The 19,355-nt window shown below is 42.7% G+C and overlaps 1 protein-coding gene across 1 annotated transcript in view; it reads right to left on the reverse strand.

Annotated features, from left to right (window-relative positions):
- Nucleotides 1-19,355, reverse strand: part of LOC143289318 (mediator of RNA polymerase II transcription subunit 12-like protein) — a 107,732-nt gene that overhangs the window by 73,411 nt on the left and 14,966 nt on the right. The window contains exons 7-13 of the mRNA XM_076598317.1: nucleotides 16,645-16,755; nucleotides 13,684-13,826; nucleotides 8,997-9,394; nucleotides 7,145-7,281; nucleotides 5,466-5,597; nucleotides 2,430-2,556; nucleotides 980-1,191 (exon numbers count right to left, since the gene is read on the reverse strand). Coding sequence (XP_076454432.1) covers nucleotides 980-1,191; nucleotides 2,430-2,556; nucleotides 5,466-5,597; nucleotides 7,145-7,281; nucleotides 8,997-9,394; nucleotides 13,684-13,826; nucleotides 16,645-16,755 — 1,260 coding nt within the window. The remainder of the gene's footprint in view (nucleotides 1-979; nucleotides 1,192-2,429; nucleotides 2,557-5,465; nucleotides 5,598-7,144; nucleotides 7,282-8,996; nucleotides 9,395-13,683; nucleotides 13,827-16,644; nucleotides 16,756-19,355) is intronic.

The following is a 19,355-nucleotide window of genomic DNA, read 5'->3' on the forward strand; positions in this document are numbered from 1 at the left end:
GTTAATCATTCTGATGTGATTGTCACCACATGTTGATCATTCTGATGTGACTGTCAGCACATGTAAATCATCCTGATGTCATTCTCACATGTATATCATTCTGATGTGACTGTCAGCACATGTAAATCATCCTGATGCTGTAACATACAAGACGCTCCATACCTACCGTCAATGTCATGACAGGAAAATCACTGGCACTGCTCAACTAGTGAACACGCACACAGACACACAGACCCAAACATACACTCACCTGTGCACACAGGCGCACAAACACGCCCACCACCACCCAACCCCTTCACACACACAACTCCACCATCCAACTTACTCCACTCAACAAAAAGTACTTGCATCATTTCTACAGGATTCAGACTGACAGTATTTTCAGAACTTGTACAGTCAACTGAGCAATGAGCAATAATGTTAATAATAACAAGAGAGGCAAGGCCTTCAAGACTCACTTGTGGTAAATTAAGTCCCCTAGCATTAATTACAGAGTAATTTCCCTTTTTTTACAATCTGCACCAAAACGTTTGCAAAATAAATAAAACTTCCATGCTTAGCAAAAGAAGTTCCTGTTTGAAAAAAAAATGATAATAATGACTCCTCTTGTTGTGTCAGAATAAGAGGTCAAAGTGCCAAGTTTAGAGAATACAAAAAATATAAATATAACAGTAAATGCAGTTTGCATATAATTAGGCTTCTTTTTTAAATTTTTTTGTGCCCATCCCAGAGGCGCAATATTGTTTTAAACAAGATGACTGGAAAGAACTGAATTTTTCCTATTTTTATGCCTAATTTGGTGTCAACTGACAAAGTATTTGCAGAGAAAATGTCAATGTTAAAGTTTACCACCGACACACAGACACACACACACACAGACAACCGAACACCGGGTTAAAACATAGACTCACTGTGTTTACACAAGTGAGTCAAAAATGAACCCCACCGCCCCGCCCCCCAAAAAACAACAATAACTCACATCATTTCTCAAACTTTCACTGGGGCTCTTGACACTCGATGGCGCCGCACTGTCGGCCGACTGCATGAGGGAGGGGGAGCAGAGCAGGTCGCCGCGGGAGATGAGGGTGCACATGTAGGCATCATGGGAAAAGACGTCGTGCATGATCAGCTCGTGGAACAGGAGGATCAGGTTCCGGAAGGCCTGCTTCTGCTCTTCGTTGCTGTGTTCCTCTGCAACACGACACACGAGACACACTGATGGTCAGGTTACAAACACACAGACAGCATCAGCATCAGTAGCTCAAGGAGGCGTCACTGTGTTCCGACACATCCATACACGCTATGCCACGTCTGCTGAGCAGATGCCTGACCAGCAGCGTAACCCAACACACTTAGTCAGGCCTTGAGACAGGGAACGTTACCAAAACAAGAGAAGACAAAAAACAGAACACACAGATAGGAACAGACAGAGAACGTCACCCAGCACAGGGCGCCCAGTTGTCCAGAAAATGATGAAAACACACACACACACAGAAAACAGACAAGAGGACATTGCCAAAACAAGAGAAGACAAAAAACAGAACACACAGACAGGAACAGACAGAGAACGTCACCCAGCACAGGGCGCCCAGTTGTCCAGAAAATGAAGAAAAAAACAAACACACACACAGACAGAAAACAGACAAGAGAACGTTGCCAAAACAAGAGAGGACAATAACAGAACAGACAGACGGAAACAGGCAGAGAACGTTACCCAGCACAGGGTGCCCAGTTGTCCAGAAAATGAAGAAAACACACACACACACACACACACACACACAGAAAACAGACAAGAGAACGTTGCAAAAACAAGAGAAGACAAAAAACAGAACACACAGACAGGAACAGACAGAGAACGTCACCCAGCACAGGGCGCCCAGTTGTCCAGAAAATGAAGAAAAAAACAAACGCACACACAGACAGAAAACAGACAAGAGAACGTTGCCAAAACAAGAGAGGACAATAACAGAACAGACAGACGGAAACAGGCAGAGAACGTTACCCAGCACAGGGTGCCCAGTTGTCCAGAAAATGAAGAAAAAAACAAACACACACACACACACACACACAGAAAACAGACAAGAGAACGTTGCCAAAACAAGAGAAGACAAAAAACAGAACACACAGATAGGAACAGACAGAGAACGTCGACCAGCACAGGGCGCCCAGTTGTCCAGAAAATGAAGAAAACACACACACACACACACAGACAGAAAACAGACAAGAGAACGTTGCCAAAACAAGAGAGGACAATAACAGAACAAACAGGAACAGCCAGAGAACGTTACCTCAGCAAAGGCGTCCTGGTGTCTAGAAAAAGAGAGGGAGAAAAAAAAAAAAGATAAAAAAGAGAGGAATAAACAAACACACAATAAACGAGAGGGAAAAAAACAACAACCACACAGACAGAAACAGGCAGAGAGCGTTACCCAGCAATGGCGCCCTATTGTCCAGAAAGTCCATCAGCAGAGACTGGAAGGGGGGAACACCCACAGACACCATCTCCTCAGACCCCCCATCCTCCTTGTCCTCCATCATCTCTGAATCGTGGTACTTCTGGAACAACAATCAACTTCATAACAATAATAATAATAATGGATACTTATACAGCACACTATCCAGAAATCTGCTCTAGGTGCTTTACAAAAACGCTTTTGTTAACATAAAACATTATATCTATGTTACATACACACACCAAAATGTGACTACACACACACACACACACACACACACACACACACACACACTGCATACATACATTTTAACATACATGTGTATCTAACAGCTATCCTAACACATACGCACACACACGCACACACAAACGTACATAAACACATGCACACACAATACACATTCATATACATGCATGTAGTTATGTACACATGCATATGTATACACACATAGTCAAGCACAGCTAACGCAAAGGAAGTGGACCTGCCACAATTGAACTTATTGCTGAGGGAAAAGGTGAGTTTTCATACTGACAAAATGCGTGGAGTGATGAGCTAGAGGTAACGCGTCCGCCTTGGAAGTGATAGAATCTGAGCGCAAAGATACTAATCCCATATTCGCCAGTACTTTCTCACCCTCCACCAGACGTTAAGTGGTGGTCTGGATGCTAGTCATGGTGGTCTTCTTCTTCTTCTTTCCGTTACACGACCAACATCAACTTGCCGATGATTCTGTCATGGTTGATACATGCTGGGTATTTTCGTGTCTCCATAACCCACTGAACACTGACATGGATTACAGGATCTTTAACGTGCGTATTTGATTTTCTGTGTGCGTATACACACGAAGGGGGATCAGGCACTAGCAGATCTGCACGTATGTTGACCTGGGAGATCAGAAAAATCTCCACCCTTTACCCACCAGGCGCCATTACCGAGATTCGAACCTGGGACCCTCAGATTGAAAGTCCAACGCTTTAACCACTTGGCTATAGCGCTAGTCATTCGGATGAGATGATAAAGCAAGGTCCTGTGTGCAGCATGCACTTAGCACACCCAAAAGAGCCTACGGCAACAAAATAGTTGTCCAACGACAAAAATTCTGTAGGAATTCGATAGGAAAACAAATAAAACTGCTGGCAGGAAAAAATACAAAAAAAAAAAGAAAGTGTGGCGCTCTCAATGTAGCGACGCCTTCTGCCTTGGGACAGCAGCCCGAATTTCACACAGAGAAATGTGTTGTGACAAAAAAAGAGTAACACAATACCAATGAAATCAACTCCTAATTGTGGTATTTCTGGAACAACGGTAAGACTTTTACGTTGACAAAATGAAATCAAGTTCATCGCTCACTCTGTGGCAGCGTTTGGTTTTAATAATCCAAGATAAGAGTGAAATAGAAGAGTCATGGCATTTCTGGAACAACAATCTACTTTACCCTGACAAGATGAAATCATCTCCGAATTGTGGTATTTATAGAACAACGATCAGCTTTACATGACAAAATGAATCCTCTCCAAATTGTGATATTTCTGAAACAACGATTAGCTTTACTCTGACAAGATGAAATCATCTCCAAATTGTGGTATTTATAGAACAACGATCAGCTTTACACTGACAAAATGAAATCCTCTCTGGATTATGGTATTTCTGAAACAACTATCAGCTTTACTCTGACAAGATGAAATCATCTTCGAATCGTGGTATTTATAGAACAATGATCAGCTTTACACTGACAAAATGAAATCCTCTCTGAATTATGGTATTTCTGAAACAACTATCAGCTTTACTCTGACAAGATGAAATCATCTCCAAATTGTGGTATTTCCAAGGAAGCATGCATTCTTTGCTAACTGGTTTTTGACAATGAACAGCAAACAGACAAAGTTTTTTTGTTTTTGTATTTTCTTTATGAAAACCCATTGCACTAGACCATGCATGCAAAAGATGATATCCAAGAAAATTTCTCTTTATGCTCCTTCAATAAAATGTTTCTTATAGCAGAAATTTCACCATTCTTTCATGTTTAACTTTATTGTACTTATTTTTTATTTTTTCATCTGAAACAGTCCTATTCACAGAAGCCAAATAGATTAACTATAGATTTTATCAAAAACTCTTCAAGCACGTCACTGTAATCAAACTAATACAGCTAAACAAATTCACTGAAGACTTTATCAAACACTCTTTATGCAAATCAATGCAATCAATGAATACAGCTAAACAAACTTGCTGAAGACTTGCTGAACTCTTCAAAATAATCAACGCAATCGATGAATTCAGCCAAACAAATCTGCTGAAGACTTTATCAAAAAATCTTCATACAAATCACTGCAATCAGTAAATACAGCTAAACAAACTTGCTGAAGACTTTATCAAAAACTCTTCATACTAATCACTGCAATCAAGGAATTCAGCCAAACAAATTCGCTGAAGACTTTATTAAAAACTCTTCATACAAATCACAGCAATCAATGAATACAGCTAAATCAATGAATACAGCCAAACAAATTCGCTGAAGACTTTATCAAAAAATCTTCATACTAATCACTGCAATCAACGAATTCAACCAAACAAATTCACTGAAGACTTTATCAAAAAATCTTCATACAAATCACTGCAATCAGTAAATACAGCTAAACAAACTTGCTGAAGACTTTATCAAAAACTCTTCATACTAATCACTGCAATCAACAAATTCAGCCAAACAAATTCACTGAAGACTTTATCAAAAAATCTTCATACTAATCACTGCAATCAAAGAATTCAACCAAACAAATTCACTGAAGACTTTATCAAAAAATCTTCATACAAATCACTGCAATCAAAAAATCTTCATACAAATCACTGCAATCAATGAATTCAGCCAAACAAATTTGCTGAAGACTTTATCAAAAAATCTTCATACAAATCACTGCAATCAATGAATTCAACCAAACAAATTCACTGACGACTTTAATCAAAATCTCGTCATAAACATCCCTGCAATCAACATCAGTTACATGCTGTACTCACATCGGGTCGTAGTTCATTCTGCCGTCGTTCCAGAATTTTGGCTGTGACAATTGCTCGGTGCTCACCAAAACGCTGAGTGCTGACTGCCCAGTCAATCAGCAGGCGGATGATGGGCTCATCATTGAGCGGTGCCTGAAAAAATTAAAAAATAAACAGTCAAATGATAACGACTAGCTCAAAACTGTGTGTCTGGTACAACAGTCTTCATTCTAGCAGCTGAGAATTTAAAATACAAATAACTTGAGTCTAGTAGCAGTACAAATACCAAATACTTGAGCAACTGACAAAAGTATTCATTCCAGCAGCTGAGAATTTAAAATATAAATAGCTTGAGTCTAGTGGTAGTACAAATACCAAATACTTGAGCAATTGTCAAAAATATTCATTCCAGCAGCTGAGAATTTAAAATATAAATAGCTTGAGTCTAGTAGCAGTACAAATACCAAATACTTGAACAATTGTCAAAAATATTCATTCCAGCAGCTGAGAATTTAAAATATAAATAGCTTGAGTCTAGCAGTATTACAAAAACCAAATACTTGAACAATTGACAAGTCTTCATTCTAGCAGCTGAGAATTCAAAATATAAATAGCTTGAGTCTAGTAGTAGCACAAATACCAAATACTTGAGCAATTGACAAAATTATTCATTCTAGCAGCTGAGAATTTAAAATATAAACAGCTTGTCTAGTAGTAGAAAAACCAAATACTTGAGCAGCTGACAAGTCTTCATTCTAAGAGCTGAAAAAATATATATATAGCTTATGTCTTGTACAAAAACCAAATACCTGAGCAATCGACAAATCTTCATGCAGCTGGGAATTAAAAATATTAACAGCTTGATTTTTTTTGTACGTTAACCTGTGATTTTTTAATTTTCTGAAGTGCATGAATGTCAAAAATCATAAACTCCGCATTTTCATGTGCTCTGTCACAAATATATATTGTACTGTATTGTATTCTATTGCTCTTTTTTTTTTTTGTCAGAACAGATTTCTCTGTGTGAAATTCGGGCTGCTCTCCTAAGTGACAGCAAGTTGCTACACTGAGCGCCATCCATTCAAAAAAAAAAAAAAAAAAAAAAAAAAAAAAAATCAATCTGATTTGTTTTCCTATCCAAGTGGGTTTTTGTACAGAATTTTGCCAGGGACAACCTTTCGGTGGCCGTGGGTTCTTTTACATGCGCTAAGTGCATGCTGCACACAGGACCTCCATTTATCGCCTCATCCGAATGACTAGCCTCCAGACCACCACTTAAGGACTAGTGGAGGGGGAAAAAAATACTGGCAACTATGGGATTCGAACCACTGCACTCAAGATTCTCTCTTTTCCAAGCCAGACGCGTTACTGCTAGGCCAACGCTCAACGTTAGTTTTCAGTTTCAGTTTCAGTAGCTCAAGGAGGCGTCACTGCGTTCGGATAAATCCATATACGCTACACCACATCTGCCAAGCAGATGCCTGACCAGCAGCGTAACCCAACACGCTTAGTCAGGCCTTGAGGAAAAAAAAAAGTATATAAATAATAGATAAATACATAAAAAAAGAACTACTACTACTCATAATAATATGTATAAGGCACAAAGACTTGATGAAGTCTATAAGCATACAAGAAAAAACAAAAAATGAAAAAAATAAAATAAAACATTACACACATATATATATATATATATACACTACCTCATTTCCCTCCTTGCTGTTGACGACGGAGAAGATGTTGGTGTAGAGGGTGTCCAGGTTGTTGTTCTGGTCCACACGGTCAAAGTTGTGTCTGTCCAGAATGTCCAGCACTGCCAGCACCTTGCTGGTGATGTAGCCTGCAACACAGTGTCAGTTTCACTGCGCTGTTAAGATTGTTCGTTCTTTAGTTTAACGTCTTTTCACTGTAAGTGATATTAGACGAGGGTAGGAAAAAAAATCAAGTGGGGGGTGGGTGGGGGGGAATTACTGTGTACACATGCGAGTAAGTGAAAGTGTGTGTGTGTGTGTGTGTGTGTGTGTTACATATAGAAAATGATTTAAGTTTTGTTAAAAAAAACAACAACAAAAAAACATAACAATATAACATATTCCTAATGAAAAAATAACAACTATAACAGCAAACTAACTGGACTATTTAACAAGGAGTTGAAAAAGTCATACATCAGCAATGGACTGCTGAAGATCGTCTACAGTGAGATGATTTCAGTTCTGGATGTGAGACTTTAACATATCGCAAGTTGGTATATGATCGGCTGTTATGTGAGCACCACAGATGCAAGAAAAATAACTGACATATATTTTGTCCTAAAACAATTCATTTTCCATCTGCAGATTAGAGAAATGATTTCCCTCTTATGAAAATCATTATGCTAATGTTTTCCCATGAAACCATACATTTTCTGTATGTTCTTATGTAACTCCGAGATACTGCTGTGCATGCATGTGTGCGTGCGTGCTTGCGTGGTGTGTGCGTGCGTGCATGCATGCGCGTGTGTGTGTGTGGAGAGGGAGGGTGATCAGGGGTGTACGTGGAAATGAAGCCGTTTTCGTGTATTACTTGCCTGTATGTATTTCGCTTTATATATATATATATATATATATATATATATATATATATATATATATATATATATATATGTGTGTGTGTAGCTTTTTGATCTTTTGGTCCAACCTTTGTCATGTTGTGTGCGGGTGTGTGTACTGGACTCTGCTGAGGGCCCAGATATTGTGCTGAGTGAGTGACAAGCCTATGGATGCACAATTATTAATTTCCAAATTTCCCATCCCCCCCCTACCCCCCCCCCCCCCACAAAAAAAGCCCCAATCCCAGCCCCCTCTTTTCCTCTCTCTCACCTGTCTGCGACTCCTGGCACTTGTCCCCCCCCCCCGAGGACCAGTTCACCCTTCCTCCTTTACCCCCACCACCCCACCCTGTCACCTACCTCCCCTCCCCCGCCCCTCTTTTTCTCACCTGTCTGCCACTCCTGGCACTTGTCCCAGTTACAGTTACCCCCCCCCCCCCTTCCTCCTCACCCCCCCATTTTCTCACCCTGTCTGAGACTGCTCGCACTTATCTGAAGACCATTTCACCACTCTTCCTCCTTCCCCGCCCAAACCCACCCCCCACACATCCCCCCCCCCTCCCTAATCACATCTTGTTCACCCTTCCCCACCCCCTTGCCCCTCTTTTTCATCTCACACGTCTGCGACTGTTGGCGCTTGTCCAAGGTTCAGTTTGCCCCTTTTCTCCCACCCCTACACTCCCTAATCATACCCCTATCACCCTCCCCCCACACACTGGCCCTCCCAAAAAAGCCCCATCCTCCCCCCATACACTGCCCCCCAAAAAAGCCCCATCCTCCCCCCACACACTGCCCCCCAAAAAAGCCCCACCCCCAAGCCCCACCCTCCTCCCACACACTGCCCCCCAAAAAAGCCCCACCCTCCCCCCACACACTGCCCCCCAAAAAAGCCCCACCCCCAAGCCCCACCCTCTCCCCACATACTGCCCCCCCACCCCCAAAGCGCCGTCTTTTTCCTCTCCCCTCACCCGTCTGCGACTGCTGGCACTTGTCCGAGGACCAGTTGACCTCGGCGGCCCGGCTGCGGTGCCGGATGAGGTTCTCGGCCACGCGGATCTGGGCCCGCGTCTGCTGGTTCTGCTGGGAGGGCAGCATGGGCAGGGAGGAGGGCCGGCACGGGAGGATGTCCAAGGGAGACCCGCAGATGAAGGAGGCCGCCTTGCCGTCCCCCAGCCAGTTCCAGACCAGGGCCGTCGGGCAGCGCAGCGTGATGGTCTGCACCATGCCGCACAGCTTCATCACCACCGAGCGGTGCTGGGGGCAGTCGCGGTACTCGGCGAACACGGCGGCGAAGGGGTGCGTGGTGGCGGTGGTGGCCGGGGCTGTCGGGTGGTACTGGTTGTTGCTGGTGGTGGTCGTCATGGCCCTGTGGGGTTCCGTTTGTTTGGTTGGTGGATCGTTGATGATGAGAATAATGATGATGATGATGATGATGATTGGGTTGTTGTGACCGTGATGAGAAGAACAGGAAATTTTTTTTTTTCCCTAAAATTACGTTTATCTAACATACTTACCGTGACCCACTAGTGCAGACTCCGGCAAGGAGTCCGAATCCTGTCCTGTGCAAACTACTATCCGCCTATGCAGAAAAAACGAAAGTAGCTACGGCCGATAACCTCCCGGAAGTAGGTTACCTCCCCTCTGTATCCCTGACTAGCTTCCTCTTTTTCCGGCAGCCATCTTGACTCCTGATCCTGTGGTCTCCATATGGCTATTTTTTTTTTTGTATTTCTGTCTGTCTATCGATTCTTTGACACTCATGTTTTGTATCTGACGAAGACTTGTATCAGGTCACAAACTTACTTAGCTCGTTTGGGCAATCGAGCTAAAATTACGGGTTCTTTCAACAACAGGTACAGGTACAGGAACAGTATTTGGGGCAGAAATTAAGCCTAATATTAATGCCTGGTTGTTGTGATTGTGATGAGAATAATAATGATGATGACTGGGTCATTGTAAGCATAATGAGAATAATAATAATAATGATATTGATAATAATGATAACGTCATCACTCTCAAACGTCATCATCATGACACCAATAATAAGAATAATAAGATGTTGTCATTGTCCTGATAAACGCATCCACTCTGGATTCTATGCCAGTTCATCAACTCTTTTGGTGGGAGAGGAGAAGGCGCAAGTGAGGGGGTGGGGGGGACAGTGGTCATCAGAAAGTCACACTGAGTTACATACAATACAGAAATAACCCATACATCAACACATTCAAGGACAAGCCTACATAAGACTATCTCTCACACCAAAGCCTCATTTTTCGTTTGTTTTGTTTGTTTAAAAAAAACCAAACCGGAAGATAATTATCATTATCATAATCATTATTGTTGTTGTTGTTATCACAATTATCATCATTATTGTTGTAATTATCATCACTGCCTCACTTGTGTAAACAAAGTGAGTCTATGTTATAACCCAGTGTTCGGTTGTCTGTGTGTGTGTGTGTGTGTGTGTGTGTGTGTGTATGTGTGTGTGTTAAACTTTAACATTGCCATTTTCTCTGAAAATACTTTGTCTGCCAGTACCAAATTTGGCTTAAACACAGTAGGAAAAAAAAAATCTTCACAGTCATACCAATAATAGGTTGTAAGTCTCCCGAATTTAGCTGTATTTCTGAATCATTAACAGTTTATTTCGTTGATGTTCGGTCCGGATTCGGAAAACCGTTGTTACCCCTTTGCAGCTTCTCAATTGTCTGGTGACAATACGCCATGACCTCGTTTTTCTTGTTCGCAATTAAAAGCAAAAGATATACACATTCCAGACAGAACACATACAGTGACACTAACTACATTATTGACAAGTTTACTGCATATGTGAATATTCTAAAGTGGACACTGATTAAACTAGAATGAACAGAAAAGAAAATTTGAATCGACCGTTTCACTGCTTCGTCTACGCAGCTCATGTCAATGCAGATATTGACAAAACATGCTGCAAATGAGAATGAACACATATTCTTGACTGTACAAGACTTTATTGGATTCAAGTCTTAAAATATTCACAAAGAAATATTCTCTGCAGTTATAGTGAACAGTTATTTTGACGAATGGCCCCGGTTTCACTCTGTAATCTCTCTCTCTCTCTCTCCCCCTCCCCCATTACATTACTCCTTAGGTGATGTTCACTTTCCAGTGTGTTATTATTGTTGCTACTATGTTAGTATTAGTATTACCATTAATATTTTCATTGTTGTTGTCAGTGGTAGTTGCAGTTTGGGGTTTTTGTTTTGTTTTTGTTGTTGTTGTTTTTCTTGTTTAGTTTAGTTTTGTCTTGCACTTCAACCTTCTTTTCATTGTCAAATAATGTGTGTATTTTCGCCATTGTGTTTGTGTATTGCTTGTTACATATGAACGAGCACGATATAAGCTCATGCTTGTTGTTGCTCAAGTCTTCTTAATTGAACGCTGTACTGCACCTTGTTTCTTGATATTAAAAATGTTTACATGCTGCAAAGCCTGACGCGATGGCAACGCCTCCTTTACTGCCGAGTTAAAAGAATTCTTAAATAATCATCGACCCGTTTACTGCACATGAATGTTTTAAAGTGGATACTGAATTAACTAGGATGAACAGAAAACAGAAACTGAATGGAACGTGTCGGTAGTTTCTCAGTGAGTGGAAAGACAAAGCTTGTCGATCACAGACCTGTGCAGATCTATAAAAACGGACATATACTGCAGTGTTTTTTAGGCGAAGGGAACATCTCGTTTACCTCAAACTTGAAAGAAAATTTTTAAATGCCCAAAATATCCAAAATAACATGATTAAACTGCATTATGACGGGTGCAATAGCCGAGTGGTTAAAGCGTTGGACTTCCAATCTGAGGGTCCCGGGTTCGAATCTCGGTGACGGTGCCTGGTGGGTAAAGGGTGGAGATTTTTCCGATCTCCCAGGTCAACATATGTGCAGACCTGCTAGTGCCTGAAACCCCTTCGTGTGTATACACAAGCGAAAGATCAAATACGCACGTTAAAAATCCTGTAATCCATGTCAGTGTTCGGTGGGTTATGGAAACAAGTACATACCCAGCATGCACACCCCCGAAAGCGGAGTATGGCTGCCTACATGACGGGGTAAAAACGGTCATACACGTAAAAGCCCACTCGTGTATATACCAGTGAATGTGGGAGTTGCAGCCCACGAACAAAGAAGAAGAAGAAGAAGAAGAACGTCAACAATGAACCTGCGTTAACACAGTAGGTAATACCACTCATTCTCGACCCATCCGTGGTTCGAATCTGCATTAAAACCTTTTTTCTTTTCTTTTCCCCGCAAAGCTGTATATAATCATAATAACGAATAAAGAACACATTTCAACAAAGGAAATTTTCTATCTAAAATTACGTTTAATTACACATACTTAACCGTGACCCAACTAGTGCAGACTCCAGCAGGGGTCTGACATTCCTGTCCTGTGCAAACTACTATCCACCTATGCGGAGAAAACGAAAGCAACTACAGCCAATAACCTCCCGGAAGTAGGGCAGTGCTGGATTCTTCTGCCCCACTGCCTAACTCTGCTGTTACCCAGACTAATATCGGCACTTCCACGTTGGAGTGCCTCTTAATAACTCGATCCTGCCTCTCAGCAGTGCTCGGGCCAATCTTGTCTATCCCTTTTTCCGTCAACACACAACAGCTGAACGTCGGTCCTCTCGCAGGAGCTACTCGCGAGGTTGGACCGCCGTTCAGCTACAGGGGGATGCACATCACACGGCAAGCCGACGGACAAAAACTAATTTTTCATTTTTATAAGTTTTTTTTTCTCTTTAAGTATGTATCGCAAGTGAGTCTTGAAGGTCTTGCCTTTCTTGTTATTATTATTACTAAAATCATTATCACATATTCGATTCTGAATTATGGTCATTATCATAATTCAGGGTGATGACGGCAAACTTACTGCATAACAAGGTCGCTAGAACGTATTCTAGGATACCTCTATAATTATCGTAAAAGGAAATTTTCTACCTAAAATTATGTTTAAATAACATACTTACCGTGACCCACTAGTGCAGACTCCGGCAGGGGTCTGACATTCCTGTCCTGTGCAAACTACTATCCGCCTATGCTGAGAAAATGAAAGTAGCTACGGCCAATAACCTCCCAGAACTAGGTAACCTCCCTTTTGCCCCCCCCCCCCCCCCCCCCCCCTAACTAGTGCCCTCCTTTTACGGCAAATCGCCGCAACCAGCGCAGCAGGGAGAACAGAAAGTGGGGAGGAAAAGGAGGGTCTTAAATGTGGGTCATGGTAAGTATGTAACTTTTTTTTTTTTTTTTTTTTTTGCTGCCCCATCATCTGCACCATTTTAGTGGCATTACTCCCACGCCGCTCATTTAGATTCCCCCATACACGGCCACAGCCGGGTTCGTCCATCGCAGTTCCAGCATCGGCAGTCCACAGGGAACCATCGATGTTAGGTCGCCAGGAGGCCACACAACAGAAGAGACCCTGTTAGGTCGCCAGGAGGCCACACAACAGAGGAGACCCTGCACTGCTGCTGAGTCACTTCGGTGGTGTTCAGTGGTGCCTGTTCTGTTAAGTATGTTACTTATACGTAATTTTAGATAGAAAATTTCCTTTTAATTACACATACTTAACCGTGACCCACTAAAAAAGTTCTCCTGCCACAAGACTCACCCGTTGGCGCTGGCGGTGACCATGGGCGACTGGGTGCGGGGAGACACGTTCCCCGCCTCACCACACATCTGCTGCAGGCGCTTGCAGCAAAAGTAGGCCAGTCGCCGTGACAACAGGGCTGAGAGAGTGATCTCCTCGATGTACTGTGGAAACGAAAGAAAAGAAAATGAGTCGGGTCACTGTGGGGGGCTGGGGGGGGAGGGGGGGGTGTGTGTGGGGATGGGGTGTATATTTGTGCGTGATTGTGTGTATGTGTGTGTGTGTGTGTGTAGGTAAGAATGTGTGTGTGTAGGTAAGTATGTGTGTTGTGTGTGTTGGTGTGTGTGTTTATTTGTGTGTGTGTGTGTGTATACGTGTGTGCGCAGGCATGTTTGTTTGTATGTGCACACGCTTGTTGGTATGTGAAGTACTTGAATCAAGCATGCTTACGTATTGTATAACTTTTTGTTGTAAACACCCTAAGTACCCTACCTGGGAAATGTGGACATCAATCTGCATCAGTATTATCATCACATATGAAAATCTGAGTAAGGTATAGCTAATAATGAAAAGAACTTTCTTGCTTCTCACTTGTTTGTACAACAAGATATGATTCACCACCAGTTTTCGAAGGCAAACGAAACCTTTTTTTTCGCTTTCTCCCCTTCACAGGGGCAGCACTTTGAACAGGAGAGGGAATCAGACCCCTGCTGCAGTCTGCACCAGTGAGTCATGGTACAGTATGCGTATTTAAAAAAAAAAAAATTCAACATTGTGTGGAGTGATGGCCAAGAGGTAACGCGACCGCCTTGGAAGCAAGAGAATCTGAGTGCGCTGGTTCGAATCACGGTTCAGCCGCCGATATTTTCTCCCCCTCCACTAGACCTTGAGTGGTGGTCTGGACGCTAGTCATTCGGATGAGACGATAAACCGAGGTCCCGTGTGCAGCATGCATTTAGCGCACATAAAAGAACCCACGGCAACAAAAGGGTTGTTCCTGGCAAAATTCTGTAGAAAATCCACTTCGATAGGGAAAACAAATAAAACTGCACGCAGGAAAAAATACAAAAAAATGGGTGGCGCTGTAGTGTAGTGACGCGCTCTCCCTGGGCAGAGCAGCCCGAATTTCACAAAGAGAAATCTGATGTGATAAAAAGAAATACAAATACAAATACATTACATTTTTCTCTTTCTTTTTGCTTTTATGTTACTGACTCTTGTACATCAGAAGTGCAACACAGCAGTGTTTTTTTTAATAATTACTTTTATCATCATGATGTTCAGAGTTCAGCAAACAATATTTAGTTCATGAAGCGTGTGTGATTTTTTTTTCTTTCTTTTTCACTCTCTTAACTCACTCTGGACGATGGAACGCTATAGCGTTCCTGATGTAAGGTAGCGTTCCGGAAGACGGAACGCTATAGCAGTTTCGACAATTAAAATTTTTTTTCCACGTTTTCCTCAATGGGGTAGCATAAAAATCGCAGCTACACCGGGCATTGTGAATGCGTCAAGGGTCGAACAGAAAGTTTCTTCATGAGGTTCCGTAACTATACACTCGCTGGCCAGCTGTTGATCTTGGTACCCCACATGACAAGCTAATCTGCATAGGTATCGAAAATGGTGTCGCAGGCGATACAAGTGAAAATTTTTGGAGCAAACTAGATGACAGTGGCTTTTTACTGCTGCTGAGGGTGATTGAAATGCTTCAAACTGAAGGTTTCCACATCGACGAGGATGATGAAGACGTTGAATAAAGTATCTGCAGTGAAGAACGCTACCAGCAAGAAGGTACTGACAGTGACTCAGCTTCTGAGGGCTGTGAAGAGAGGGTGGGGGGTGGGCATACACACGACATGAGGAGAGGGGTCAGTGGGTCAAGTACAGGGAGTTTCATTCAGTTACTTTGTGTTTTGTATTTTTTGTGATTTTTTTTTCATAACCCTAACAAATGGGTCGTCTGCAGGGGAAAGCAAGGGAGAAAACTAATCGTCCAAAGTGAGTTGATCCTTTCGATGTGAAGATTCATATCCACCATCTGCATCATTTGTTGTTTTGGTAAGTGTGTGTAGATTTTCATGGGAGGTGCTCCGAGCAAACAATGTGGAGAGCGTTTATCATATTAGTAACAACAGAAGTATTTATTCATTTGTTGTTGCCTTCTTTCCCTTCTTTCTGTTTTTATGTAGTGAGAGTCTGTGCCCCCCAAAAAGTACTATATATTATTGCTAAATACTATCAGTAACAATAATATTATTTTTATCATTATTATCATCATGTATTGGGAGTCTGTGCAATGATAGCATCATACATGCTATTGTTATGATTATCATTATGATCGTGATTAACATAATCATTATCATTATCTACTGGGAGTTTGTGCCATACAAATAATATACATATTATCGTCATTATTATGTACAGGGAGCTTGTGCCAAACAAATACTATGCATATGTGGAGTGATGGCCTAGAGGTAACGCGTCCGCCTAGGAAGCGAGAGAATCTGAGGGCGCTGGTTCGAATCACGGCTCAGCCGCCGATATTTTCTCCCCCTCCATTAGACCTTGAGTGGTGGTCTGGACGCTAGTCATTCGGATGAGACGATAAACCGAGGTCCCGTGTGCAGCATGCACTTAGCGCACGTAAAAGAACCCACGGCAACAAAAGGGTTGTTCCTGGCAAAATTCTGTAGTAAAATCCACTTCGACAGGAAAAACAAATAAAACTGCACGCAGGAAAAAATACAAAAAATGGGTGGCGCTGTAGTGTAGCGACGCGCTCTCCCTGGGGAGAGCAGCCCGAATTTCACACAGAGAAATCTGTTGTGATAAAAAGGAATACAAATACAAATACAAATAATCATAATCATCATCATTATTAAGTACTGGGGAGTTTTTGCCATACAAGTACCTATATATTCTTCTTCTTATGTAGTGTGTTGTGGAGGAGGTGTGGAGGGGAGGAGAGGAGAGCCCACTCACACTGTCAATCTGATACAGCAACAGCTTCAGCACCGAGTCGTCCGCGTTCTTCATCTTCTCCAGCAGCTCCACCAGCCAGGTCAGGGTCTCATTGCGGTCCAGAAGTCCCTCCTGTGTACAGAATATAAGTGAGTGAGTGAGTGAGTGAGTGAGAGAGAGAGAGAGAGAGAGAGAGAGAGAGTGTGTGTGTGTGTGTGTGTGTGTGTGTGTGTGTGTGTGTGTGTGTGTGTGTGTCTGTCTGTCTGTGTGTGTCTGTGTGTGTGTGTCTGTGTGTGTGTCTGTGTTTGTGTGTCTGTGTGTGTATCTCTGTGTGTGTCTGTGTGTGTGTCTGTGTGTGTGTGTGTGTGTGTGTGTGCGCGCGTTGTCAGCACGCAGAGGACAATCCACACTATACACATAATTCAGTCCTCACAACTGGCGATTCAAACAAACCACACCTTCCTCTGAGCATACACACTGTGAGCACCCACACTGTACTTTAATAATAGTTTTTTTCCCCTAAAGCAGTCAATGCCCTGTCTCTCGAACAAAGCCAGTGTGATAAATAGAATTGTGCGGCCAAAAACCATCTACCTGAAGATCTAGTCATCAGCCCCATCCACATGTAATATGCAGCTTCTGTTCAAACATGTGTGTGTGTGTGTGTGTGTGTGTGTGTGTGTGTGTGTGTGTGTGTATGTGTGTGTGTGTGTGTATGCAGTGCATGCATGTGTGAGTCTACACAAGTTTTTATATTGATATGCACTTATATGTATCCTAACTTCTACTGTACCTGCGTTTGTTTATGATTTTCGATTTATGTTCGTATCTTGTAATGTACTATCCCCCCAATATTCCTTGTGACCCTGGTACACTTGGTAATAAAGACATATTCTATTCTATTCTACATGTGTTCAGTCAGACTACAAACCACACCATTCTCTGTGCACACACACACACTGTGAGCACCTACATTGTACACGTGTTCAGTCAGACTACAAACCACACCTCTCTCTGTGCACACACACACACTGTGAACACCTACACTGTACACGTGTTCGGTCAGACTACAAACCACACCATTCTCTGTGCACACACACACACTGTGAGCACCTACATTGTACACGTGTTCGGTCAGACTACAAACCACACCTCTCTCTGTGCACACACACACACACTGTGAGTACCTACATTGTACACGTGTTCGGTCAGACTACAAACCACACCTCTCTCTGTGCACACACACAAACTGTGAGTACCTACATTGTACACGTGTTCGGTCAGACTACAAACCACACCTTTCTCTGTGCACACACACACACTGTGAACACCTACACTGTACACGTGTTCGGTCAGACTACAAACCACACCATTCTCTGTGCACACACACACACTGTGAGTACCTACATTGTACACGTGTTCAGTCAGACTACAAACCACACCATTCTCTGTGCACACACACAAACTGTGAGTACCTACATTGTACACGTGTTCGGTCAGACTACAAACCAGACCATTCTCTGTGCACACACACACACACACTGTGAGCACCTACATTGTACACGTGTTCAGTCAGACTACAAACCAGACCATTCTCTGTGCACACACACACACTGTGAACACCTACATTGTACACGTGTTCCGTCAGACTACAAACCACACCTCTCTCTGTGCATACACTAACTGTGATCACCTACATTGTACACGTGTTCGGTCAGACTACAAACCACACCTTTCTCTGTGCACACACACAAACTGTGAGTACCTACACTGTACACGTGTTCGGTCAGACTACAAACCACACCGTTCTCTGTGCACACACACAAACTGTGATCACCTACATTGTACACGTGTTCGGTCAGACTACAAACCACACCATTCTCTGTGCACACACACAAACTGTGAGCACCTACATTGTACACGTGTTCGGTCAGACTACAAACCACACCTCTCTCTGTGCACACACACACACACTGTGAGCACCTACATTGTACACGTGTTCGGTCAGACTACAAACCACACCTTTCTCTGTGCACACACACACACTGTGAGCCCCGACATTGTACACGTGTTCGGTCAGACTACAAACCACACCTTTCTCTGTCACACACACAAACTGTGAGTACCTACATTGCACACATGTTCGGTCAGACTACAAACCACACCATTCTCTGTGCACACACACACACTGTGAGCACCTACATTGTACACGTGTTCGGTCAGACTACAAACCACACCTTTCTCTGTGCACACACACAAACTGTGATCACCTACATTGTACACGTGTTCGGTCAGACTACAAACCACACCATTCTCTGTGCACACACACACACTGTGAGCACCTACATTGTACACGTGTTCGGTCAGACTACAAACCACACCTTTTTCTGTGCACACAAAAACTGTGAACACCAACACTGTGCATGTGTTTGACCAGGCTACAAACTACACCTGAACACCCTTCGTGTATATACGCACGCAGAAGATCAAATACACACATTAAAGATTCCATAATCCATGTCAGCGTCTGGACGATTTTTTAAAACAAGAACATACCCATCATGCACACCCCCGAAAACAGAGAATGGCTGCCTTCATGGCAAGGTAAATAAAAAAAAAAAAAAGGTCATACACATAAAATGTTACATGTCTTCTTCTTCTTCTTCTTCGTTCGTGGGCTGCAACTCCCACGTTCACTCGTATGCACACGAATGGGCGTTTACGTGTATGAC

Source organism: Babylonia areolata, chromosome 13 (assembly GCF_041734735.1).
Source record: "Babylonia areolata isolate BAREFJ2019XMU chromosome 13, ASM4173473v1, whole genome shotgun sequence".
In the NCBI taxonomy this organism is placed as follows: Eukaryota; Metazoa; Mollusca; class Gastropoda; order Neogastropoda; family Buccinidae; genus Babylonia; species Babylonia areolata.